This window comes from Capronia coronata (assembly GCF_000585585.1).
Source record: "Capronia coronata CBS 617.96 chromosome Unknown acBCG-supercont1.4, whole genome shotgun sequence".
NCBI classification, from domain to species: Eukaryota; Fungi; Ascomycota; class Eurotiomycetes; order Chaetothyriales; family Herpotrichiellaceae; genus Capronia; species Capronia coronata.
In genome coordinates, this window is record NW_006912896.1 from 1,799,623 (window position 1) to 1,826,356 (window position 26,734).

At 51.6% G+C, this 26,734-nt stretch overlaps 8 protein-coding genes across 8 annotated transcripts; 3 read left to right on the forward strand and 5 right to left on the reverse strand.

Annotated features, from left to right (window-relative positions):
- Nucleotides 1-386: 386 nt before the first annotated feature.
- A1O1_05204 (uncharacterized protein) lies at nt 387-1,014 on the reverse strand (the record flags this gene model as incomplete). Its single annotated transcript, XM_007726090.1, has 2 exons — nt 387-753; nt 812-1,014. 2 exons carry the CDS (start codon nt 1,012-1,014, stop codon nt 387-389), a joined length of 570 nt encoding a protein of 189 aa, XP_007724280.1.
- A 498-nt stretch (nt 1,015-1,512) lies between these two features.
- On the forward strand, nt 1,513-2,889 carry A1O1_05205 (uncharacterized protein; the record flags this gene model as incomplete). The annotated part of the gene is made up of 1 exon (XM_007726091.1): nt 1,513-2,889. The coding sequence occupies one exon, from the start codon at nt 1,513-1,515 to the stop codon at nt 2,887-2,889; it is 1,377 nt and encodes a 458-aa protein (XP_007724281.1).
- Nucleotides 2,890-4,721: 1,832 nt separating this feature from the next.
- Nucleotides 4,722-6,165, reverse strand: A1O1_05206 (uncharacterized protein; the record flags this gene model as incomplete). The annotated part of the gene is made up of 3 exons (XM_007726092.1): nt 4,722-5,745; nt 5,829-5,926; nt 6,085-6,165. The coding sequence occupies 3 exons, from the start codon at nt 6,163-6,165 to the stop codon at nt 4,722-4,724; spliced, it is 1,203 nt and encodes a 400-aa protein (XP_007724282.1).
- Nucleotides 6,166-8,826: 2,661 nt separating this feature from the next.
- A1O1_05207 (uncharacterized protein) lies at nt 8,827-9,351 on the reverse strand (the record flags this gene model as incomplete). Its single annotated transcript, XM_007726093.1, has 1 exon — nt 8,827-9,351. One exon carries the CDS (start codon nt 9,349-9,351, stop codon nt 8,827-8,829), a length of 525 nt encoding a protein of 174 aa, XP_007724283.1.
- Nucleotides 9,352-17,379: 8,028 nt separating this feature from the next.
- Nucleotides 17,380-18,515, reverse strand: A1O1_05208 (uncharacterized protein; the record flags this gene model as incomplete). Its single annotated transcript, XM_007726094.1, has 2 exons — nt 17,380-18,402; nt 18,462-18,515. The coding sequence occupies 2 exons, from the start codon at nt 18,513-18,515 to the stop codon at nt 17,380-17,382; spliced, it is 1,077 nt and encodes a 358-aa protein (XP_007724284.1).
- Nucleotides 18,516-20,536: 2,021 nt separating this feature from the next.
- On the forward strand, nt 20,537-21,112 carry A1O1_05209 (uncharacterized protein; the record flags this gene model as incomplete). The annotated part of the gene is made up of 1 exon (XM_007726095.1): nt 20,537-21,112. The coding sequence occupies one exon, from the start codon at nt 20,537-20,539 to the stop codon at nt 21,110-21,112; it is 576 nt and encodes a 191-aa protein (XP_007724285.1).
- Nucleotides 21,113-23,009: 1,897 nt separating this feature from the next.
- On the forward strand, nt 23,010-23,591 carry A1O1_05210 (uncharacterized protein; the record flags this gene model as incomplete). The annotated part of the gene is made up of 1 exon (XM_007726096.1): nt 23,010-23,591. A coding segment is annotated over one exon (582 nt), but the record flags the coding sequence as incomplete, so codon positions are not given.
- A 1,177-nt stretch (nt 23,592-24,768) lies between these two features.
- On the reverse strand, nt 24,769-25,602 carry A1O1_05211 (uncharacterized protein; the record flags this gene model as incomplete). Its single annotated transcript, XM_007726097.1, has 1 exon — nt 24,769-25,602. The coding sequence occupies one exon, from the start codon at nt 25,600-25,602 to the stop codon at nt 24,769-24,771; it is 834 nt and encodes a 277-aa protein (XP_007724287.1).
- Between the last annotated feature and the right edge of the window lie 1,132 nt (nt 25,603-26,734).

Below are 26,734 nucleotides of genomic sequence, written 5' to 3' on the forward strand. Positions count from 1 at the left end.
CCTCCATCGCACCATTCATCGTTCATTCGACACCGTCTCCCCGTCTCCGTAGGGTGAAAGAATATGTGCCTTCGGATACGTCCAGATGCCAGAGTCATGCCCTGTCAATGGATCCTTGAGATGGCGATTCTGGACTCGGGCAAAGGAGGCCGTTCAAGGCTGGCTGCTCCTTCTGACTCAGCCAGGCCGTTCCCGGTCAGACATCCGGTTGCGATGCTCGAAGAAGGGAGCGATCCCATTTAGGCGATATGCACCCAGGGAGTGGTGTTATACCTCTGACCCGCGCGGATCGATCGAGGTATTGCCGTAAGTGTTGGCTAGAGTCTGTCACCTTCGGACAGAGTTCAAGGATCTGAGGTGGTGAGAGGACCGTCCATCGTCCCAGCTCAGAAGACATCTTCCGGATCCACCTTGAAACTCGCTCCATTCTCCCGCACATGTTTCCTGTCCTTGTCTCTGTCGAGAGGTTTCCTCATGTCCAGTGCATCTTCTCCTTCAGTCGACAATCCAGTTGGGTCGTCGGAGTAATACTTGACCACAGTCCGATACGTTGAATAACCCATACTCTCGTACATTTTGATGGCGTTCTTGTTGCTCGCTCTCACGAACAAGTCCACGAACCAGGCTTCTTGCTGATTGCACGCCGTCTCCAGCGATTCAGTCAAGAGCTTCCCATACCCCAGCCGACGGTATTGCGGTGCTATAGACAGCGCCGTGACGTGGCCGTGCCAGGGTAAGTAGTGTGGTGTGCCCCTACCGAGAATTTCTCTCAGTATCACATCAGATCCCTGGGACGGGAGCGGTCACTTACTGGAAATGACGAGGAGATTCCTCTACTTTACCGATAATGTAGCCGACAATCTGGCCGTGCTCTTCGATACATTGAAATAGTGATGGCCATTTCATCAGATACAAAAGATAAAAGTTCAGGTCATAGTTTTCCGTGTAGGGATCGAGGTTGCAGAGGTTGAGATGGAAAAGATCCGACGGCTGAACTCTTCGAATGGTCGGCATCTGCGCCTACAGCAGGTAGAGTGTGAGATGGTTCGATTGGGGAGTCGTACAAGGAGTTGATTCGGGGAGTAGTGAGAATCCTGCGTTGTTGCCGGCCAGTTGAAGTGTGGACAACGATATCGATGGATTTGACGTTTTTCAACAACTTCAACGTCAAACAATTAACATGCGGAGCAGACGAAACGCGCCGTTCCGTAAGCCACCAAAAATCACCATCAACTTCAACTTGAATATCGAGTTGAGCATCAAACACATACTATCACCTTCTGTGTAGTCGCTTCCTAGTACAACGTCTTTTGTACACAACTTGCTCGCGTCAAGAGTCTCACGCTCGCGCTGCCATCTTCCTGTCTCTCTCTTCAATCTCCCTTCACTTTGTACGAGACTACTCACCATTTCGACTCTTACACAGCTCTCATACAGCATGATAGACGTGTATTGCGAACGTCGCCCCTAGACCGATTACCAGCATTCTACAGAGTACCCCTGCATTAGAGGATGACTGTCCTATCTCCACCAGCCTCCCCATCCACGCCTTCGAGAAAGCGGTACTCGCTACGCTTGTCCAACGTCGAGCTCGCGTCCCAGGAAGCCATCTCGACCAGTCCGTACACCAGCGGAACCACAAATGGCACGGCCTACTCCAGACGATCATCCCGGACTTCGCAGACCTCGTTTCAGCCGCGTTCTCCCGTAACACCGCGCCTCATGTCGTCCAAGTCCTCCAGACCACCCTCTTTCTCCCAACCGCGTCGGTCGAGTAGGACGAGCCTCCACAGCAACCTGAGCATCGAACAACTGCGGGACAACGGGCTTGGAAGTCTGGCGGACGAGCTAGGTCAGGCTTGGGACGACGAGGGAGAAGGACAGTCTAGTTTCCTTGAAGGCTTAAGAGAAGGCGACGTGGAGCAAGATCCAGACTCGTCCGTGATGCAAGATCTTCAGAGTCCATACGCGATGAATGACATGCACGATTTTGGGTTTGGCATGGTGGTGCAAAGTCCGCCATCTGCTTATGAGCGACAACCTCCGACGTTGCAAGTGCCGCAAGACCCGAACGATGGGTTACCGACGCACAGGCAATCAGCACATAAACGCCATGAATCGGCTTACGATGGATCAGATTACGGTCCAGACTCAGAGGTCGAAGACCAAGAGGACACCCTCCCGCCCATACTCAGGAAACGGATCCGGGACATCGAGACCTTGACACGGTTGAGCGCCAATCCAGAAGACGCGCTCAGTGAGGAAGGGGGAACTGTCAAAAGAACAATACAGAGCTTGAAGGATTTAGGGCCACAGGGCAATATTGAATATGGTGTCACACGGCTGATCACGGCATATACCTCGATGGCGTCGCACCGCACCCATAAAACCCGCGACTTGTTTGCTCAAACCCACTCCTTAATGTATGGCGGCATGCTCCATCTCCCCGAAGAGATGATCGACTTGCTCCTGGACGAGATCGGCGAACTGAACTCGACGATTCCCTTCCTCAGGCCGCAAAACCCGTTATTGTCTCTGCAGATTCTGGCCTCGCAAACCGAAGAGCTGGGCCAGACTCTTCGTGCGTTGACCGACTTGCTTCAAGAGTCTCGGCTGGCCGCCAACGCCGCTACCCGCAAACTCAAGTCTGTTCGTGACATGGTCGAGGACGTGCGTCTGGAGGAAGAATTGGTGGAGAACAGTATTCTGCTGATCCAAGCGGGAGACTGGGATCGGAGGTGCAGAACACGACAGGCCGCCAAAACGTGTCGAGACATCTGTGCAGGGTTCGCGGAGAGATGGGGAGTCGAGGTCGACACCGCATCGACGTCGTCGACCGAACCCCCTCCAAGGCAGAAGCCGCCTGTCGAAGTCTCCGTGTCAAGTTGATGACCTGTTACATTGTCTGTCTTTGGCGCTGTGTTTTGAATTGTTCTGATGACTGTTTAGAGCGTGGAGTATGTATGGTTCATGCGCGTCTTTCTTTCTATAAATTGGGTTATGGAGGGTACATTGGATCGCATTGTCGTTTTCATGGCGTTGAGACAGATGGTCGCCTCGACTCCAGTGGCTACAATGTAGAAATGCAATGCATGACTGAGATGAGCCTGGACAGCCTCTTGATGCTCAACACCGTGACCCTGATCAGACATATCACTGTACTATCAACATATCACCGGTAGCCATTTATTTGCGCCTGGGTAGCTGGGTTCAAGGCGACTGACTGACTGTACATGACTGTACATGATCCTCCTGTCGAGACTGTGACACGGCCTGGCGAATGTGAGTCTTGACGGTATACCCTCGTTGCTTATGCTGCAATGGAGTGAGATATGTCGTGGCTACAACTTACGTATATGTAGGGCACCAGAGAGAGGTAAAGGATGTGAAGATACCCGCTACACAAGTGACTTCGATTTGTTTCTTACCTTGAACCCGGGTTTCTTTTCATCCCAAAACACCACCATCACAGATGACAACCGGTAATTTGATATCAGCCTGCTAATGGCTAATGAGGGCTCTACTCTGAAGGTGCTGAAAATGACCGCAGATCGTCTTTTCTGGCGCTTCAGTCCTTGTCTCCGTCCTGTCCCGTCGCAGAGTTCGTCTGACTGAAAAGTCACAAGCTATATCAATCAAATATAACTACCTACATCCGCTAGCACAGCAGAGCAGAGCAGAGCAGATATAAAAAGAAGCTATAGGATGAGCAGGCAAGTATTCAAGACCTCCCAGCCTCCCTTGAAGTTGCATTTTATGTGAGAGATATCATGTCCTGGAATCCGGCCCTGCACGGGGATTGCCATACCATCGTACTCTATACGCAGTACAGCCCGAGCACACCTACTTTGGGTATACGTAGTACCATTGGGACACGGGGACAACTCTCGGGATGAGGACAGTGGCTTTTTTCAATGGGCAGGGGAAGAGAATCCGTTTGCGAGTGGGTGAAAAAGATCATGAATATATTATATTTTGCCATACTCGATGGTCATGGTCAGGAGAACTAGGAGATAGGATGGATGGATGGCTGGATAGATGGACGGGCATGAATATACCTCTGATATATATACCTGTGGACTGACTGTGGACTCGTTCAACGGACAATTCGAAACAAGCAATTGAAGCAAAGTGATCCCTACCGCAGTGCACCCTGGCTTGACTGCGGGTCTCAACCCTTTTCCTTCTTTCTGGTGGTGTCCGTACTCTTCCTTGTACGGATGTCTCGGCCGGTCCAGTCTTGCAAGCTTGAAGCTTCAGTATCAATCTCGGATCACGGTTGCCTGCCGTTGGACTCCCCTACTCGTTTCCCGGGATGAGTTGAGTTTATCGCAATATTTATTGGAATGGGGACAAGATATCGTCCGCTGTCGACGGTCGTCAAGCATCCCTGGGGGGCCTGTCGTGGGATTGACATACCCGGGGGGCAGAGGGAGGAGATAAATCAATCCATTGCCCCCCCTGAAAGAAGGAACCCAAAAAGTCCAACAATAAGCCAGAGACAGGAGAAAAGGAAAAGAAGAAACTGACAAAAGGGGTAAAAAAAAAGTCGCCAGCTTCTTATTTCGTGCATCGGCTGTCTATTGTACACATACACATGGAGGAATCAAAAATCCCCAATCACAAATCCTCCCTCATTGCCGGCATAGCAGATCGTTTTCCAGAAACCGAATATTTGAATCCCAGATCCAGCCCAAGGCTTTGTTTTGTCGTTTTTTGCTTCATACGAAAACACCCGAGTCCCATGCATTGCATTCCTGTTGTAGGGACCCGAAGCCGACATTGCCGCCGCCTCCGCCTCCCACATTGCCAGTGTCCCAACCATACAGTCCCATCCCGCCGGTCGCGTCGAGGAAGTATCCGGCCGTACAAGCCTCAGCCGCCGTTTCGGGAGAAGTATATGCGCCGGCCTGGACGGGCGTGGGGATGGATTCTCTGCCGACGTAGCCTTGGATCCCGACAGATCCGTCGACGACCGTAGACGCAGAAAAGGGCGCATAGGCTGCCTGCTGTGTCGTGGGGATCTGGTAGTCGGGGAAATATGACTCGCTGGTCGTCGTGGGCGTCGTGGGCAAAGGGGTCGTGAACATGTCGTCGGCCAGGTCGGGAGAATGGGCATGGGACTGAGATTCCCATGATGAGATGGTGCCGGCGCTGGATGGCGGAGAAACCGCGTGGTTGAAATAGTCTTGGCCGATTGTGGCTTGTTGTCGGTCCTCGGTGTCGAATGTCAATCCTTGAGACTGGGGGAATGACGTTGGCAAAGAGGAAGAAGAGGAAGATGCAACCGGAGCAGGAGCAAGGGCGGGCGAAGTCTTCGAGCGGGGAGATCGTGACGAGTTGCTGCGTCTGTTAGATTGGGAGATTTTGCGTGTCGTCGATGTCGAGGTGGATGTTGCTGTCGATGTCGATGTCGTTGTCGATTTCGATAGCTTCCGCACTTTACTAGGTGGCGGTTGTTGGTGTTGTTGGTGTTGCTCTCGAGCAGCATCAGCTGCAACTTTGATGCCGTTGGAAGACGAGCCGAGGTCGCTTCCCAGCCTGGGGTCTGCAGTGGGTGTAGGATCGATTTCGTCTTCGGCGTCGATCACACCCAGTCGTTCAAGAATGCAATGCACGCTGGGACTGCCGTTGAGCTCGTCAACGGGCGACCCTTCCCATGGCTGGCCTTTGATGATGCGCGTATAGAGCTCAATCAGGCCCGCAGTGAGAGCGGCATGGTGTTGGATGAGAAGGCCGGCATATCTGGTTGACGACAACAAAAGTCAGCGGCTGATTCTCTTTCTGTCTGATATTCCAACTCGTTGAGCTGGTTCTTGGTACCATACCTTTGATTAGATCCGCCCGATTCGGTCCTTCGGCGGACCTTGTATGAGCAGACTGCTTTGTCTAGGTTGCATCTCTTGCAAGGTTTCTCGCCGTCGCACTATTCCCAAAAGGACAGAAAAAAGTCAGGCCTGCTCTGACAATATCAACGATGATGGATGTGAGTATGGATATGTTTGTGTAATGGGAAAAGTGCCGGCACGTTGGGAGAACAGCAGTCTGAGTTTGAACAGTTCTTGGGGTCGAGTCTCGACGTACCTTGGCTTTCTTGACTCGACATCGTTCACAGGCTCTCGAGACTCGCGGCCGCGTGCGTGTACGGTCTTGTTCAGGATGCATGGTTGTTGAAGGGTTGGACAGAAAGGTGCGGTCAAAAGGCGGCCACTGGTGAGGGAAAGCATGTATATGTATAGTATGTATTTGAAACTCCGGGCTCCAGATGTCACGGATGATCGAACCGTCGTTTCGATCACGTCGACATCAGTAGCTTCGATCTAGTGGTTATGGTAGCCAAACGCTGTGTGCTAGACCGATTGACAGTGGTTCGCGTCTATCGTTGTCTGTTATGTTATCGTACATCGGTCCCAAGTCTCCATATTCATGAGAAAAAACCCCCAAATTCCTCGCAAGGGGCAAGCTCACACTTTTTCATTCCAATCAATCACTTCTTTGCCATCATCCCTCAGACGAGCGTCTTGTGATGATAGCCCCAGTGCGGGCAACGTCCCGTTAACGTAGTTGTGTACTGTAGCAAGGAGAGGAGGCCTGCTAGGTGGGTGGGGCGGGGCCGGTGTTGCGACGACAGGATGGGCCCCATCGCCGATTGGGTTCCCACAACATACCATATCCGGCATTGGTAAGGAGCAACGCAAATGGTTCGGGTCTGGCCTGTTAGCAAGCGGCTCATCCGCCGGGCCACGTTAGTCGCTTAGGACAGGATTCTTTTCTTGCCTCGATCAAAATAATGCCCTCGGCTAGAGTTCGACAGCTAGAACAAGGTTGATAATGGTATCACTGCGGGTATGTGGTGGACCTTCACTCGGATGACCGAATCCGACACTTGACCTAGGTAGGCAGGGAGCGACACTTTGCCCTCTCCCCATGTGAATCGTCATATCAAGGGACAATCCGCAGAACTGCTGGACTGACTCTTTGTACAGAGTAAGGGCCAATATTGCCTAGACAAGACGTGGCGCCGTCAAGAAAATACATGTTCCCAGCCATCATCAATAACAGTCTCCGTCAACTAGCACATGCCAACCATTCGCCAAAGTGTACGTACTTTGCTAGAGGCGAGAGGCGAGGTCGAGAGGGGGACCGGTGGCTGCTAGCTAGGGATTTCTGCCCGTATGGAGGAGCAATCAATTGTCTGGTAACTGGTGCTTGGGCGAAAGAGGGTGGAAGCGTCTCGATACACAATTGGCCCATGGAAGATAGAAGAAGACAAGGACAACAAACTGTCGGAGCGTGCGATGGAAAGAGATAGGTCCCCGCGGGTGGACTGGGTGCGAATGGGTGGGATGACCGTCGTGCGATCTTGCGGCCCAGTTCCCCGATTTCGTACCAGGAACTACTCTTCCCCTGGGCCTAAGTGGCTGGAAGACGTTGCGGATCCAGTAGAATGATCGAAGATCCAAACCACTAATCGTAGATCAGGAACTGCAATGCAGGTGAAGACGGACTTTCCCCGGCCCAACGCCACTGTCATTTTGATATGTGATGATGGTTGTTTTTTTCAGTGGAGAGAATCTATCTGCTCGGATGAGGCGGGTGCTGAAGCGATGGACCACATTTGCTGCATGAAGAATCATGAGGAAGGGCACTGACCTTTCTTTTACGGCCGAGTCATTTCAAATATCTTGGGTATGTCGAGGACGAATCGAATCGAGACGAGAGGTGGTGTGTGGTCGGTGGCTGGGAAGACGATGAGATGAGAAGAGAAGAGAGGTGGAAGGCAGTCAGAAGCAACTCTCTTGACCTGTCAGACACACATTATAGCACCAACAATACAGTCCCTTTTTTCGTCAGACGCTTTGATATAGCTTCTCCAGAATCAACATTGCATGATGGTGGTCAAATTGTGGTCCGAGGGTCGATAGTAGTAGGTAGGACTCCTGCGCCGTTGCCTGCTCGCTTCGCTATTGTCATGTCGTCTCGTCTTCCCTTTTGAGAAAGGCAGCCGGGACTTGACAGGTACCATGTCAATGATCTACGAGATATAGACGAGTTTCGTGCGGAATTGCAACTCCCGGGCCCTGGTTGACACGCGGTGGGAACTTGGGATCTCCATCAGGGGTAAGATGCGATACGGATGGCATGATTGCTATTGCCGCTGCTGGTAAATGTGATGGTTGGATGATCGGATCTTGACCCGCTATGTGAGTGATCCCATGATTGACAAGATCCATATTCTGACTTCATGGAGGGCGAAAATCTCGGTCCTGGAGGACTCCACCACATATTGCTGGGGGCTGCGATGCTACTGTCCGTACTGGATAGAAGATGTTGTGGCAATTCAACGGTTTCGGGATAAACTTGTCTCCTTTAATGCTTAAGGATGTCATCCCCAGAGCAGCAGTAGATTTCAACATAGGCGCACAGCTACACAACTATCGAGAAGCAAGCTGGTCTAGCTTCATGACACCTCACAGCCTTGGTGTCCAACTGCACCTTCAAGTATCTCGTTGATGGTCTGCATGTCTCCTTTGACCCATGAGGACAACCGACGACCCTCTCTCCCAACATATCATCCTTTGCCCCAGGCCCGAACAAACACCGTAAAACTCCATGAATATCCACCGCTCGCCCAACCTGAAAAGAGAGTCCAAAGCCTGCTGTCCTGGGGTATTTCAAATGTCGTCAAGTCGTATCAATGCGGGATGTCCAAAGCGACCACTCTGGTAAAGACTGGCTTGCCAGATCAACCACTACTCGACCCCTGGCGCGAAGTAAACAACCTCACAAGAGTCCTCGCTCTTGTGTTCTCGTAGAAATGCAATATCAAGCGTGCTCAATATGCAACTGCTTCGCAATCTGATCCGCCCAAGCATCGATCTCAGTCCAGTCGCGCATGTCTCCAAACCTCCCACCTAGGCACCTGTACAAGCTCCGGAAAGGACCAGGCACCGACGAGCCATCGTGCTTTCCTGCAAACATCCGATGCTCTCTGATCTTGGGCACTTTCCTCAAAAGGTTGTCTTCAATCCTCCTCCTTTCCTTCTTGGCCATCTTCCTTCCAATCCGATTGGGAAGCCCGTGCGGTGACATGGCCAGACTGAATGCCCAGAAGGGTACCAATTGCAACTCCATGGCCTCGACGTCGAGAAATTTTAGAGCGTCGAGAAGCCATCTGTGGGAATGTACGGCACTGCCCAGGATGACTGCGGTATAGTTCTCGACACTGAAAACATGGTCGACAGGTCGACAGTCGACGGCAAAGCCATCTTCGTAGAGACGCGTGGCGATGCGTTCGGCCACTTCTCGCGTCGAGCCCCGACAAGTCGCGTAGGTGACTAGCACTGGCATCGGAATTGATCCAGTCTGTTGACTCTCTCTGGTGTTTGCGCTCAGCCTTCACTGGCAAGAGGTATGCCCGGTCGTTGGACAGGTGTCGTCGCTTGATCATGCGATTCCGTAGATTTCATTCGAGGTGAATAGTCAGTGTGTGTGTGAGTTGGGCGTTGTTGGTGTTAGCAAATGGCCGAATCTTGGGGTTCTTGTCGACTAAGTCTTGGTGGCTTTGTGGGGATGCATGAAAAGTCGTCCCTTACTTCGGCAAGAAATGAAGGCGAGAGAGCGAAGTCAATATGGGGAACCTTTCGTCTCGTGGCAGTATCTCACTCAGCGGATGTCGTATAGCCACCAATCGCAGCCTTGCCCGACCCTGACTGAAGGACAGATGCGATTTGAGAGTATCACTTGACCATGCAGGGAGACAGAGAGAAAGCTGACAATGTAAGAAATATATTGGGGCTTCCACCTACCAGAGAACATTCAAGGTTACAGTCATCCCGCTGTCGACCACTGGAAGTGTCTCGTGCCCCGAGATCCTTCGACCCCAGACTCCGAAGCTCCCGCGGCTGGACTTTGCGCACGAATAGCGTCGAGATTCTTGTGCAGAGCATCATTGTCATCTCGATGATTCGATGGCAGAACGGCACTGCATCGAAGAGATCTGCTGAAAATCAGGGTCCAGTGCCGCCGTCATCCGGATGATGTCAATATGAAGTATTTGGACACACAGACAGCAAGGCTGACTTGCTATCCAGTCCATACACTACATATTTGTGTATACGCTCAAGGTTGTTCCGAGAGCCCGGCACCGGCGAGCCTTTGGAACACAGTACAGAGTATTGGGCGATAACGATGGATTCATTGGTGTCCAACAGGAAGAAAAGGCTCGAAAGCATCAACGGGAAAAAGACCCGCGAAAACCACATCGCCATCACGTGGGCGGCTCTATAGGGAACTCCGTCCACGTGACGAGGCTTTTTCTCTCCTGAGCGGGCAGCCTGATCCGCAACATTGTTCTCGCAGTAACTCGAAGAATTGCACGTCGTGATGTTCATTATCTTCTTCCGCCGTGCGCCCTGGACCCTTTCTACGCGAGGCCAACTTGAAGGACCTGTGCTGGAAATCGAATGAAGCGGTCTCACTCAGATCTTGGAGCAGAGCGACGCAAATGACAGTCTCATTATGATGATTTCGCGGAAGCAAGCAAGAGAGTGAATCCTCCCATTGCCGTCCTGTCCTGGCAGGAAGGGATTCAACCTCGCCCTGTTGATAATGCGATGAAGCTAATCGAGCATCATAGTTCGCCCGAGTCCGGGCCTTGATGCACGAGGCGACCGAATAATGGCCTTCCTGACATCGATGATTATATTGGCATGATATGTCCCAGCATCGCTTGAAACGCCTCAAAACGCCCCCATTGTGTCCTTCATTTTTGCCGATGCCATGCCTGGCAATGCAGTATCCGCGCTGAGGTATTCACGGTTGCCGTCAACTCAAACCAGACTGCCCAATCCGACATGAGGCTATAGTTCCAAAAAGTCGATCAAATCTGCATTCTCGTCCTGCACAAATACAAAATTGATCAGCATCTGCATTGGAAAACAACGCATCAGAAGTCCCCGCATCTCTTGCCGACTCGGTAGTGTTGTGACCATGACGCCGCCCTGCGCATGGCAAGGCATGAAGACACAAGGGAACTAAAGTCCCCCCCGCAGTGTTTCCTTTTTTTTTTTTTTTTTTTGCTTTGAATGTGTCTTCGCGGCTCAGGCTCAGAAGTCGTTTCTGTCAAGCCACGGTACAGGGGGTTGGAAGAGACACGGGGACGGGTAGGACGAAGTATTGCTTACCGAGCAATAAATCACCCACGCCACCCCGGTCGTCAGGGCGGCGAGTGCAGTGTAGCTCGTCGCGTCCCGCACCACCATGGGGAATTGGGAGGCTGTGTGTTGATGCATGGCGGCCGCTTTGGAGAGGATGCGCTGCGAAGGCTCGTGGTGTATCGGTGCGTGTCGTCCGTGCGCAGCGGCGAGGGACGAGGAGCGTGAGGCGAACGTCCTCAGTCCTTGGCGAAGTTGCGGGATCGGTATCCTTATAGGAGGCATGATATGGAGGGAAATTCAGTTCGTGTCGCGGGGAAGGTGTTTGACTGTCCGACGTTCAGAAGGTCGAGATATTGCGTCGTGAATTTGGAGGGCAAGATGCGACGGCTTGTGGTTTCGAGGTCCCACTTCAAGGCCAGGATGTGATTGGGGTGTTCTGTTCGTCTTGAGGTAGGTATAGATAGATAGATGGTGATGTGGTGGCTCGTTTGTCCTCGATGTTCAGCAACAAGAAGCTTGTACGTTTGAACCTTTGATGTTTGGCTGTCTTTCCAGGCTTGACCGAGATCGGATATACTAGATCGGTTCTTGTAGCTTGTATGGGAGTAACAAGGGGAGGTCCACGAGTGGTCTATTACTGTTCACAGGCGTTTTTATGATATACGACTATGATACGCACCTACGGAGGTAGGCCTGGGAGGCCGTCGCCGAGGACCGGATGGACGATGACTAGGTAGGTACTAATTCCTAGGTCCTGGGGGCCTATACAGACTGCACCTGACGGTAATTGTAACAGTACGGCAACTGTGTCTGTAGTCCAGGGTCTGGACACTTGGATTTGTTACTGTCCACGAGGCTGACCCACCCTCACGTTGTCGACCAAACGTTTCCCGGTCGCGCACATGAGCATCATTCAAGCAGTATTGATATCAGTAATTAGCCGAACGGAACAAACAGCACCTAACCTACTAGGGAGATATTTTGTCCCTTACTAAGGTATGATACAGAGTCTGAAGAAAAGTTGAGAACGAAAAAGAAGTTGTGTCTTCGGTTGCCCAGACCCTGAGCTGTCACCTTACCACTCAGGCGATCAGGCCACCTCGTATCACCAGAATACCAGTACACCTCCGACATGGATACCGGCCAAGATTACTTAGCGCAGGTGACAGCGCTCGCTTACACCCCAAGGTGTCGACGATAGCCTAGTGCGACCCTCTAGCTACAGAGTACGTACTTGTACCTTGCTATCATCCCTGGCATGAAAGTGACTTATTAAGCGGGCGAGCGGAATTCCAATACCGAAAAGGGGTCCCCTCCCCCCTCCAAAGAAGCCTAAATAAAGTCCACTCTCGGCTACCGCCGCAGGACCAGAAGCCCAAGGGAAAGTGGCTTTTGAAAATCGACAAAGGGCGGATCTCTATCTCTGACACCTGCCTGCTTCACACCTACCTTCGGAGGCCGGTCCTGTTCTTGCCCCGTCGGAGCCCGAGGCTTCCAACTTACATTGTCTTAGGTAAGGATCTGGCCTGATAACATAATACGTACGTACTTATATCATGTCTGAATATGTGGGACGGCACCTTATGGACCCCTGCCTGGCCAGATCCGTATTTGGTACCTACCTGATACGATCGCCTCATCGTCTACCGGCGCCAGTTCTGGTGTGAGCAGTTTTGCGACGAGCATGTTGAACACAAGCTTCAACATGAGCACATGTCTCATTGATTGTGACACCTTACGAGCAGGGGCGATCTGATCATTACTGACTGACTAGAACTGGAGAAGGGAAGGGGGCAATTATGCTAATCCTTCTTCGACCGCCATATGGATTATGATTATATACATGGTATCATGTTTGCTCGAGTCCTGTGGTGCCCTCGCTCTGATTGATAGTCAGAGCATAACACCTCGCTGACTGTTGCGATGCAGTTTGTTGTTAAGCAGTCTTTTCTCAACGGACCATGGACTAATGCATCAGTTATCCATCCGTTGCTGGCATGTCCTAATACGTCCCCGCTCCCAGCTTCCAAAAATACCTCTTTACAAGCACGAAGACGAAGAGACATCCACCGCACCCGTTGGGGACTAGCGCTTTGCAGGGCCAGTCTCGCCTCTCCTCCTCGATGCACTAGTGGAGTTGGAACGCTTGCACCCTCCAACAATCGCATCAGTGCCCAATAGTCCACGACAAGAAGCAAGAAAAGGAACGAGGTCGGTCTTAGGCAAGCAGAGAAGCAACCACAGGGCCATGCACTCATCAACTGCTCACAGCCTAAAACCGGGCATCATTCACCGCCTGGAAATTTATATTGTTCCCGATCGGGAAGTTGTGGCCACCCCTAGCCATTGGCTGCTCCGGAAATGGACAGGACGGGTTCCTAGTGGTCCACAGCATAGTACAGAGTACGTAGTAAGTGCTTTGTATAGCATTACTATAGCTTATCTACTCTGTAGGTACCTCGGTATCTATGTACCCCTGGATGCCTATCTCAGGTATATTCAAATCGCTGTGCCACTTTTTTTCTCCATTTCCTCTCTATCTTGATGGAGCCTGGTGCCCACTTGCTATACCTATCCAGAGATCAACTACCGGTACAGGCACTTTTTCACCATTTTAATTACCCAAACTGGCATTGAACCGCGGTTCAAAAGTGGTCCACCGGCCACATCCATTCAAAGAAGACCAGCACCTGGGTATGTGCGTATACGCGTATACGTACTTGCATTGGATACGCACATATTCTAGTATGTATGCTTGCATAATAAGAAAAAGGGACTGGCGAGCCATGACAAACGTACAGGCCACGGATACGCAAACCCGAGCTATTTAATTGCCCGAGGGAGAAAAAATCCGTGTTTATGGGACTCCACTTTCACATAACGCAACTCATTTTACTCTGTACACATATCTGGATAGATGGATACCTACATAGGCGATTGAGTTCTGGATTCTTGAAGTCTCCCTGGCTTGCACAGCAAGAGTGAAATGAGGCACATCATGCATTACGCACGTAGGAGCATTGATGTTGATGTTGAATGCGACTTGACGGTGGGTCATTGCACCATCAAGCCGGGTTATCCCTCCTCTCCACTCTCCCTTTGCGATGAATGTTTTCAGTTATCGTCGTAGGCGTTTCGTACCCTCGTCTGGTACTGTTTTCTTGCTGGCTAGTCTGCCCCTGAAGACGATCGCGAGGTGCCATGAAAGACGAGTACGAGTGTTCGGACAATAAATCAAGAAAAGGGGCAGCCAGGGGATGACTTCTAGGAACATCCATGGGTCTCGGAAGAGATTAGACAAAACGCTCGATAAGAAACTGAAGCCAACGGTTTTGATTGTTGTAGGTGTTTTTGTTATTTTTTTTATACCTATGTACTGTGCTACAGTAACTGCGGCTGCTGCCGCCTCAGTACTGTGTACAGGATGGAAGGGCATTCCTATGAACCTCCCCTCTACCTTTGTTTCATCTGGCATGCCATGCCTCCGTCGAAACATTCTGTCATCGTGCTTGACAATGCATGAGATGTGCAAGTCTCATTGCTTTGCAAGATCGCCGATGACATGCCAATCAATGCCATTCCCGTGCTTGTCGGTGTCCTTGGGAGGGTGATCGATCTCTCGAAACCTGTTCTTTGTTTGCACCTTCCAGGGCTGCGAACCAAGTATATCCCAGCTAGCCACCAACCTGTCAAAAGCAACAGTACCGATGGACATCCATCGAATACCAAATGCTTCTGTGAACCCGAACCCTTTTGTCTTGGGAAGCTCTGGACGCTGGCACTCAAGGCCCGACTCATTCCAGCAGCTTTCCCAAAAACGGGGCTCTTTGGGAAATAGATGGGATGAGATGAAATGTGATGTATCTCAACCCTCCTGAACTCGAGCATGAACTTATATTAGTCTTCCCACATAAGGAGCCAGCATTGTAATCAGAATGCTGCGACTATCCTTTGTAGTTGGAAGACCACACCTGTTGAATCTTTCAACTTGTAGGTGATATATGTGTTCGTTTTCGAATCTCTCCCGTTGTCGATTGGTTCGTCCCCGGCAGTTGCTCTGTTCACTTTGCTACGAGCGAACAGGATTGCTTTTTGAGGGGGGTGAAGTTGGCTCTCATGGTATAGCAACGTCGTAAGGTTCATAGATATTATGTCTTTGATGACGGGCTCGTGTCGATGGGGATTTGCATGACAGGAAAGCGCGTTTGGTCATCTTGCTTCTGATCGTCCGGTGGTCTCAAGTCGCTCCGCCGATGTGGCTGAATAAATTGCGAGAGTCGGTGTTTTCAAGGGACTCTCGGGAATTGCCAGAATTGCCGAGTGTCTTCATAAGAATGTGGCCGGCTTGAAATGATAGGGAATAGGCATAATCATCATGAGCACCGCCGGAAGCCTTACTGAGGCTCAAAAGTCGTACATGTCGAACACAATAAAATTCGTCTCTTTGCTGACCTTGTCGAGGCGATGGTTCGTCTGGTTCTTTCGTTCAATCACTGGTTCAACCGGATATAAATACAAAATCAAAGAAAGCGCTTGCTGCAAAAGTCTTTGAACTGAACCATATATGAATGGTGAGGATAGTGGTTGATATTCTCCAGGCTGATGAGGCTTTGCTGAATGATGTTGTTTAAGATGCCCCCTAAAGTGCCAGGGGTATTCCAACCCCAAAGCCCTTGTTGTGTGGGCACCTCTCCAACACTCTATGCGCGGCTGAAGCCCTGAAAAGTCAATTGACACTCCTTTCTCCGGGGGAAATGTATTCCCTTTAAATCTTCTGATCTGTGGTGAAGATTGTGGAGATGAATGCGGCTGTGGGCGGGAGTCGCACAAGCATTTCTGAGGGTTGCCGTTGACCGTTGCCATACGATGATGGCCTGAGTACTGTACCGAGTACCTGAGCAACCGTGGTATTGTTCCAGACACTGCACAAAGTAGGTAGTGGGTGGTGCTGGAAGTGTCAAGCCACGCCTGATGAGCCCGTAGCGAGGTGTCATGCCACCGACCTTCCAGACCACTCTTAGGCTCTTCCGGCTCTTCCACACCATGTCTCCTGACAATTCGGTCGTGCTCCCCTCGAAGGCTGTCGTCCTTTTGAGATTGAGAGCGTTCCAGATGGTACGATGGTGTAATAAATCCTCTCCAGACCCTGTATCGCATTACGTCGCTCATCGTGCGTGACTGGGAACCGAGATCTGACCTACCTTGGCCTATCTTGCATGATTTTCAAGGGGAAACTCGGTACTCTCAGGCTCCAGTGCGGGTGTGCCGGCCCCCCTTGCTTGTGACAGCCGTAACTCCCTCCATGTCATGCGGAACTCCAGTTCCTGTTCCTGTTCCCTTGTTTTCTAGGTGATCAGATGATGTGCCGGTTGTCGGATTCGCGTTTAATCGCGATGCTGTTGAACAATGTGCGGCTAGGACAGCATTCGTATGAAGAATGCATCTATGGACTCTGTACCTTAGGCATGCGAGGTAGAGCATAAGTGGTATAGGTAGTCTGGGCCCCTAAGCTGCTCGTTCGCTAAAGAAGCATCCGAAAACGTCAAAAGGAGGAAGATGAAGGAAGAATAAAGCCATTGACATTCCAGAAGGAGCTGCTGCATCTGTGCAGTGCTCATAGGAGATACATCGTCAAGTTGAAGCCACATAACATAACCTGGGACTCAAGCATATTAGGTGCGAGTCACCAAACCCCGTAGTCGTTAATCTATCACATTAAGAGGCACTGACAAAGGATCCTGTTCAATGTCCCTCGTCCTATCCGTTTCCAGTGTCTCAAAGTCCTGCTCCTGAACGATGTCCGTTCCTTGATGGGTATCAGGTCCTTCTTCCATCCTCATACAAGAACGCACGAAGAGCTTGGGGTGCCAGCCCCCGTAGCGTTCAGCCAGTCCTAGACAGGTGGCAGCGATCAACCCTGCCTCTGCCCTGTCATGTCGGGCACTGCACCGTGTTGATTCCGTCTCTTGTCCTAGAAAGATCCCAGCCTGTTCCCGTCTGAATCTGTGTACAACCTATTCATTGATAAAGCCCTAGCGCCACCCAAACGCCCCAAAAGCCAAAGAATTCAATGGCGAAGCCAGAAAAGCAGTCATTTGTATGAGTGATTTACTCCCCTGGACGCAGCAACTGAGGAGTAATTGCAGGTATATATTCCGGAAGCAGCAATACTTGTCGAATATTCGTTCTTTAAGTTTTCCAAATGCTCTTCATGCCTCAATTATTGGGGTAGTAATTGTTGCTGTTGCTGCTGTTGATGGTGTTGTTGTTGTTGTTGTTGTTGCTGCTGCTGGATCTGCAATCGCACCATTTGCTTTAGCAGGGTGCAGTCTTCACATTTGACCAGTTTTTCCAGAGCTCGGACTCGGTCATTGAGCCGAGTTATCTCATCGGACATGTGTCGTATCTCAACTTCAGACTGGTGTACGTAGTTCATGGCCTCGGTCATGACATCAGACTTCCGCACTTTGGCCCGGTTCTCTCGAGATGCAAAGAAGTCTTGATTCGGCATGCCAGACAGCCGTGGCGTTGACTCGGCTGCCACCAGGGCTCGGTGCAGCTGCATGATCTTGCCGTTGAGATTGTCGCGGTATCGTCGCTCGACAACGGAGTGAGCCTGTTTAGCACGAAGCTGCGCCGACTCGTCTTCGCTAGACGAGCCTTTGTGGCCGCGCTTGCTTCGAGGTTTCCTCTCAGATTCCTCCTTCAGGTTGGGTGGCAGACGAGCCAGTTCAGCAGAGTAGGAGCGAGTTTGTCTTGGGCCATAGTTCTGCTCGCCGAGCGAGCTGGAATTGGTGGTTAGACAGGAAGGAGCATTGCAATCTTCAATTTCAGCAAGGCTTGTCAGTTGCAGACACGAGGGTTCAGTCGTCCCAGATCGCTGGGAGCGGCATTCTTCTCCTTGGCTGTTGGGCAGCCCGCAAGGGTAGAAGTCGTTCTGGTTCACGTCGGGTTCAGTCTTGAGCGGGTAGTTCGGCAGCTGTTGAGTGCAGTTCATGGGATTGGGTGCATTTCCGTAGATACTGTCGGGGGAGACGTCTTCGCTGGGCACCGAGTATGACCCGACATCTGAGGTATCAAAGTTCAAGAACTGGGAGAAGTTGGGTGAAGGGGCACCCTGAGGTTCGCTGGGTATGGCGTTGACGCCGTAGAAGGGTGTGTCTGTGTCTTTGCCTTGTCTGTTGTCGTAGTTGTCGCCCGAGGGCGGGATGGTCGTGAAGTCGACTTCATCCCATTGTTGTGGCTGTTTACTTAGGTTAGGAATGGTGGGAGGGGACACAATCCGCCACGTCAGGTACGTACTTGGTTCTCGTACGTCGAGTCCTGGTACGGTGGGAACATCCGTGAATAGGGCATCTTGTATGTGCTTGCCTGTTTGTCTTCTTTTTGCTTGGGGATGGTTTGACAATGGGATGTTTCTCTCTTGATCAGAAACGCCGGTGGAGGTGTTTGAATGATGGTATAGTGGGTGAAAGGGAACTGGGAAACCGACCCGGAATAAAAGCCCTATCAGTCCACGCCTAACTTGACCTGATTGGTATGGCCACGACTGAGTGTTATTCCTTATTAACCATCAAGATTGACGAGCTCCTTCGAGACCCCCCTGGCCTGTTCGCTTATGGGCACTCAGCTGCCCGGCTCCGCACCTGGGCCGAAGATTCGTCAGACCACCGAGCGCCTAGGGAACCACCGTGTTATAGGCGTGCACTACTGCCTCCCTAGGGATAAGGAGGACGCTACCGGTCCATAAACGTTGCCGGAAGCCTTGATCCCCGACACACTCATATTAAGGTGGGTAGGCGTGGCTAAGGAGGCTCAGCTATTCGGCGGCCCGAGGGATAAGGAGGAACCCCCCTACCCCTGGCAGCTCCTAGGCTGGCAGCAGCACCCGGGGGTCCTTATCCTTTTAGTTGGCGGAGCCCGCCGAGTACCTTACTTTTAGGCATTACAGAGGTAAGGCTGAGCTGGCTAGGATCTTGTCCAGGGAAGCCGAGGAATCCTTTAGGCTCAGAGATCCCTAAGTGGCTCAAGTGTATCCTCATCCCTCTACCTCATAAGCAACCCTTCCCCCGTCCTGTATCTCCTGTACATGTTTTGGACAGCCGAGTCCTCAATCTCAAGCGACCTCAACCTCGCTAGCAGCATGATCGGTAATCCATTCCAAGGCGTGCCAAAGCAGAGTACCCTAGCAAGAAAGCTACTACTGACTGTACTACGGGCTATCGTAGGTTGAAGCGCTAGAAACAGACTCTGTCCAATGCTGTCATCAAGATGGTGGAAATCTCTCGGCTTGCATTGCACGTTTCGTCGGGTCCGTTGATCCTTGATTGAACAGGTATGAATCCCCCGCTGTCCCCATATCCATATCATACCTAAAAGGCAATCCCCTTGACGGCGAGGAGACGATGCAACGCCAGTCGATATACCCTGATCCTGATCTTGATCCTGATCATCAAGATAGCTGGCGTCACTCTCACAGCACCAAGAAGCTATCAACACCAACCCTTGAACAGACAAGCTCTCTACTTTATGATTGCGACTCATCATGATTGCTGCTAGACCCTCTGATTATTCCTTTGGCAGAGTGGTGGACGGTCCTTTCGGCGACCTGTGACATCTGTGCCAGTCAGTGCCAGTTCCCGTATCGGAAAACGCACGGTCTACTGCCGTTTCGCGACAAATTCGGACAGGAGGCTCAGTACAGAGTATACCTAGGGACGTTTGATTGCCCAAGTAAGTACTGGGTGGTATCCAGCCGAGTCCAGATAGGTAAGGAGGGACCTTAGGACCAGATCCACGTGTATGGAGCCTTTGATCAGTGACAAAGTTTGCATATGGAGCAGAGGGTCTCTTCTTCGTCCCGTTCATCTCAAGGACAGAGCATGTGCGCCCCAAGCCTCAGACGAGTCCGTATAGCCGAGCGATGCAAATCCATGGCATGGCATTATTTACGCATTACGAGCATTACCTAATGTCACAACGGGCTCACCTAATAGACTTTTAGTCTTGCCATGGGCGGAGAACGTTCTGGTCGGCGGAGCTCCTGGTCCTGGTCGTTGCCGGGCACTGTTGCAGCCATCAACACCCTCACGCCATCTCAGTATTTCTTCCTGTCACGAGGCTTTCGTCGGCTTCGAATAGCATCGTTGCCCTTCCAGTGATTAGATATTGGGAGCCTCTATACTGCTGGCTCACGGGGTCAAGCAAGCAAAGAGCGCCATTAAATCGATGCGACCTCAGGCGATGTATATTAGTAAAGGCAAGTCAGCTTCAGAAGGTAAGATAGACGATACGGTGAAGACGATCCCAATGACAGTCATTGGCAATATCTTTTACGAAACACGAATACGTTACCACACCTTCCACCATCCAAGCACATGAGGATCAAGACCAGAGAACTCGAGCTGTCCAAAGCCCTCGACGAGGTGTTCCTCCGGCTGTCGCTCATCGACCTGCGTATTTTCCAGCTAGTCATCTCCATCCCTATCATCGGCTTCGTGGCGGCGATCATCAGCGGGTTGTCCAATGCCGACGTCGACGTGCCCTCGAAAGCCTCGGCCGCCATTGCCATCGCCTGTGTCAGTACGGTGTACGCTGGCGTGACCGTCCTACCCGTTTTCTTCGAAGGGCCCCTGTATTTCACCATGATGGCGCTGCTTGATGCGGGCTTTGTGGGTGCCTGGAGCAGTTTGATTGGAGTCTGGGACAACGATGGGACCGGCACTTGCACTGCTTTCGAGAGTAGGTACTTCGGCGACCAGCCCCGACGGGCCTACTTCAAGACCGACTGCAAGCTGGTCAAGGCCATGTTTGCCTTTATGATCATCAATCTGTGCGTTCGCTCCCACCCAATTCGTCTGGCACTCAACTTACGCGTCCCCGAAGAGCTGCATTTGCCACGTCCACCGTGGTATCGTTCTGTCTGCGCATCACTGAGCTTGACCGTACCATGAGCTGGAGGAACCTTCCCCTAATCAACAAGCCTGGAGACGAACCAGAGCACCACTGCGCCTGCTGTATCCACAACCAGTACCACCCTTCTCCAACCTCGAGCGTGAGCGGCGAAGCCTTGACTTCAGCAGTATAGAGCATGACCAGAGCGGACGGATTCTTCTTGCTTCTATACTCATGAAACTTTTGCGAGAAATCCTTTCTATGATGTACACCCTTAAGAGTAGGAATAGCGACGGCGTTGAAAGCGACATGCTTGGATAACCAAGGGTTTCGAAAAGGGCACCGCATTTCTCTTCTGCTAGCGGCCACCGGAGAACGCTGGGCAGCTGGGCCTCGAGCATGTCCAACTCTGTATCGTTGGACACATTTGAAGAAAAGAGCTGGCTCAAGATGATATAACATTGGCCTAACATCAGTGCATGTTGAAGACGCTGGTGCTTCCTCAGAGCATGCATCAAGCTACTCAGGTAGCCTGGTGGTCTACAGCGAGGATCATCGAGCATGAGTCTTCCTTGTTCCGATCACGACACTGTGGCTTGGTTCACTCGAGCACATGCTGAAGAGAGCACGCAGAGACAGAGGGACACCGACAACGCAGCGATACCTTTGCTGCCCATTGGCTCTGAGTATTCTCGGCGCAGACGTTACATCGTCTTGGGTTTAGCAAGAGGTTCCTGGCCACCTCGGTTTTAAACGGATGGTCCTTGAGGAATGGGAGATACCGTTCATGCTGCCTCAACTTCTATAGCGTGAATGTTGCATTGATCCTATCCAGTTGGTGGATCATTCCCGTTCTTTCGGGTTGCGTGCTCCTCTCATCTCTTCTCTTCTGTATTGCCATCTGTTCACTGTTCATGCAGTGGACAAGTCATGACCACTGACAGCCATGCTTCAAATTTTGCCAGTAACAACGCCTCATGGACAGACAAAGATCGCTTTGCATTGACTGTGTCGTAGTGCGCAACACAACATGGCAGCTCCCCACGATGATTCCTCCGTATGCGCCCTGCTCTTTGGATGTCTCGCCAGCACTAACACCCAGGGTCTGTTCCTGGTGCGCAAGCTGCGGGTGTCACTGGCCATAACTGACGCCCTGAAAACAATTTCGAAGCATACGCATGGGTCATTGAAGTGTCTGATGGTCACAAGGGCTCTCCAAAAATGGCATGCATCCCGTCATCAGAACACAACCGCTGTCCTGAATTGTGGACGGCCTGGTGGTGGAGGTGGTCGTTGTGGCTTATAGGCGACATCCGAGATAATCTGTGCTGTACATTCCACACACAAATTCAAAAGAACGAAAAAAATCACAAACAAACCATCATCAGGTATCTAGACGTCGAATAGCCATATTTTCGCAGTTCATCCCATGAGTTGTGAGCCAGAAGAGCAAGTTGAGCCATTTCTAGGGAGCAGTTTGTAAGGGAAATTGAGGGCGGGACTTGGATTCCGAATTGCCCCTTTTGGTTCCCCGCCTGGTTTTGGCGGCATCCCTGGCTCCACCCCAGCCTTGCAGCGCTTTTTCATCCTCGGCATGTATAACCAAAGACACCCCGTGGACTGCGACTACGCACATACGGATGTGAGATGTGAAAAGCCCACCGTGGTATGACAGCCAAAGACTAGATCCGAAGCATGGAGAAGATTCAGATCTCGTCTAGCTTGTAAATAACCCACTTTTTGCAGAGGCGCAGCGAATCTCGGAACTCTCACGGTCACCAGGTCATGAGCCGCAGAAAAGTCAAGTGATGAAAATGCCTCCCCGGGCCAGGATTCACTCAATATGTAAGTGAAGATCACTAATATTCTGTCTCTTGCTGAAATGGCAGTCTACTTTGAATATATACTGTTCCTATACAAACACACAAATACAAACACATACTACAGCAACAACAGATGATAACACAAACATCGCTCACGACCGCATTCTACGACGATCCCTTCGAGAGACCATCGACGCCTCCTGACTCGCCTCTCAGAGACACATTCTGCCCCAAGGAAGTCACGCATCTTCATCATATCGCACCTCCACCTGGCATCGAGCCTGCAAAAGACTGCAGAGGACATCCTCTGGAGCTGGATGAGACAAACACAAACACAAACACAAACGCGGTTCTGCACCGAGCAAAGCCTCAAGTCCCACCGAAGCCGCGCGAGCTTGACTTCTTTGTCTCCAATGGGCACGTACTACCCCGACACCGCAGCGGCGGCTCTATAACAGAGTATACGGCTCAATTCCCCACGCAGCACCTCGCTCGACACCAAGCCTGCTTGCACCAACGGGAATTCTGTTTGAGGTTCGACGACACGGACGACCTCAACAAGACATGCTGTCATCACCGCCATGAAACGCTCTATAAGCACGAGCTTCGTGGCGGTGTGCCTGTGGAGATCTTCACCCATACATGCGAGATCAGCCATCCTGGCACAGCTCAAGAGCAACAGGAGGAGGAAGAAGACACTCTGAAAGTGCATGAAGCCAGGTCTGTCATGACTGATGACGACGACGACTTGAGCTTCGCTGGGACCTTTGTATAATCCATCCATTCCCCGAGGAGACGATCTTGCGGGACTTTCAATCAAGGGTGTCCCGGTGCTATGGAGTCGGAAAGAATTTTGGGCATATACAAAGCCGTCACACTTGGAACGATCTGATACCAGAATTGCATGCCAGGTGAGAACCAGAAGCTTTTCGAGCAATCCGAAGGCCTACCACCAAGAAATTGGGCTGGTCTGGGCCTCCTGGAGGTTGAGGTTGTTTTTGGCTTTTGCGCCGGAGGAAAATAGCTCATGTCGGCGTCATGCGCGCCTGATGTAATGCGCGTGTGCCGTGGGGCGCCAGCTGCTGACTGGGCTTACATGACCCTGACCTGCCGGAAAATATGTTCCTGGCACGAGCCCAGTCCGAGCTGGTGACGGTATTGTGGGCTTGGGAACAGCATCAGTATCATGGACCCCAGTAAGAGCAGGGCCAGTCCTGATCCTCCTCCAAGGCCAGTCCCGTCCCTGGACGAGGATCAGGACTGTTTGGACATTACGACCATTACGATTATTACGACCATTACGATTATTACGACCATTACGACCAGTCAAACATTACGGCTGAGTTGTCGATGTCTGTCCACTTCTGCCCGCCAGGCACCTATACCGTCCGCGGCGTGTGGGATTGGGATTGGGATTGGGTTCGATCGCTGTAGTCTTTGTTCCACGGGCAGGACGAGACTTTTGCAGATTCATGTTCGGTGCAGTTCTATTTGCGCGATTTTGGAAAGACTGGTATGAGGGGTTTCAACTATGGTCTCATTTGACAAGAGTTGATAACTGTTTGGTTTGCAGGATTGTGGATCTTTGTCCGTTCATAAATCATACATAAATGAGGCTACTTCCGCTGGGTGTAGCAACTCGAGAGGCGTCCAAAGGGACGCCGGAAACAATACATTTGAAAGCTCATGCTTCCGCCGATCCATAACGCCATGCTTGAACGCAGCAGATCATTCAGTCTCCTAATTGCCGGTTCCAAATGCCCAAAGAAAACGGAAAACGTTCTTCGACTTTTGAATGGGACAGTCGCGTAGTCGCCAACAAGCGGACTTCCTCGGTGGGTGCGAAAGAAGCAGTAGAGAAGAGGAGATGACCAAAAACAACAAGTCTTCTTTCAGGCGAAAATCTCAGTAAGAAGATTATCGACCTGAGTTTGTGACATAACTTTGGGTTGTTGAGCCCACAACACCAGGTCATCGTCCTGGGGGCAGTATTTGGGCATCGAGAACTGTGAAGTCGCCAGCGCACAAAGGTCGATGATCTTGCGATCCGACTCGGCCTCGTAGACGGCTAGACTCTCGTCATTGCCGTATGTGGACTCGCTCCAATCGCTGTCGCTGTCGCTGGCACTGTCGGTATCGGTGTCAGGGTCCAGCTCGTTGTCGGCAGCCTCGGTGCTCGCGTCGCTGATGCTGTCCCAGTCGTCGACGTCGTCGTGGTCGATCTCGTATTCTTCGATTTGAATAGTGTTTGTGTTGTAGCTTCCACTTGTCGCCGGGACCATCTGTTGCGGTCTTTGGGCTGGTCGACCCAGACGGTTCGTGGATGCTTGATGGTACTGATATTGATGTTGATGGTGATATTGCGGCAATGGGGCCGTTTGCGAGCAAGGCGACAAGGATTCCAGCGTCTCTTCGATATCTTCGAGAGGGAAAAGCTCATCCACCTCGTCGATGGAGGCCAGTTCTTCGTCGTCGACGTCGTCTTCGTCTTCAGGCCACTCGTCAGCTAATAGGACGTCGTCCTGCAGCAGCTCGTCCTGATGATCTTTGTCGTCTTCATCGTCGTCGTCAATGTGCTCGACGATATATTTTTTGGCGCTGTCGAATAGAGATGCGTGACCGACTAGCTTGTGCAGTCGAGGCTCGGCCTTGCGGGCTTCGCGCTCGATCCTGTATTTCGACATATAGCCGACTTTGTAGGCGAATTGGATTTGTGTCGTCGACATTGTCAATGTGGATGATTTCAATTCACAAGCAATGGCTTCGTTTTCACGTAGAAAAGTGGTTGGTGTAGAGTAGAACCGGGGCAACACGCGCAACAGGCACGGCGACAACGAAGACAAGGACTGAATCGATGGAAAGACGATATCTACCGGTACTCACTCAGACAAGAAGAAGTCAGGCCTCCTCTGACAGGGGGTCGCTGAGGCATATTATCAACATTTCATACTCATGTCTACCAATCTCGCTAGTGCAGCTTGCACGGCTGGACCGGTGACAGCCTGAAGAGTCTGCCATGAGGTGAACATTTGTCGCATGATTTGCACTGCTAGCGGCAGGGCCTAGAAGGTGCTGCACAGGTAATAATCTGTGCGTGGATGTAGAACCGAGGGTCCAGGACCGGCCGGATGTGTGGCTCGAATGTCATCCCACAACGGGTATTAGCAGCATAGTGAGCATCAATATGATGTGCAGTGGGTTGCGGAGAGAAGAACCTCGCTTGGATGTCTCGAGACCAGTGTCTGTGACCGGTATCTGTGTGACAGCGCGTGGCTGTGGTGAGTTGTACGAGGTACCTTAGGTACCTAGGTCACGTACCTCCTACCTGGTGTTGTGACAATCCAAGGGCGGGACAAGGGGACATGCTGTATCGTATTCGTAGAGGTCTGTACCGTACACGAAAGGTGGAAAAAGGTGGTTTGACGGTTGAGTGGTGTGATGGACCGGGAGTGGCCGTATCGGGGCAGCTGGGCCTCGACCGGGCTGGCCCCTGATCTTCTCCTAAGCGAGGACAGGTAGCAAGGGTCTGTCGACTCTTGGACCACCCCCGGGCAGGATTGCGGGTTGCGGCATTATCGGGCGACATCGGGCTGCGTGGTTAATCGGAGCATGATGGCGTCGTTTGTAAATGGCCTGAGTATCAGCCAACGACGCATCAGTTGGGTGAATCCCTGGCCTAGGTGGACTTCGAGCTTCTTCACTGCTGGGCTCATCTTGTCTGTTCTGGGGAAATAAACTGTATGATGGATGATTGTTCCTTGAGAGATGGAATGTAGGTGTGAGATTCGAGGATGTCTTCCACAGCTGATTTCACGGGTTGCTTCGTGAGTATGGTGTTTCCTCTTGTTGAAGAGTTGT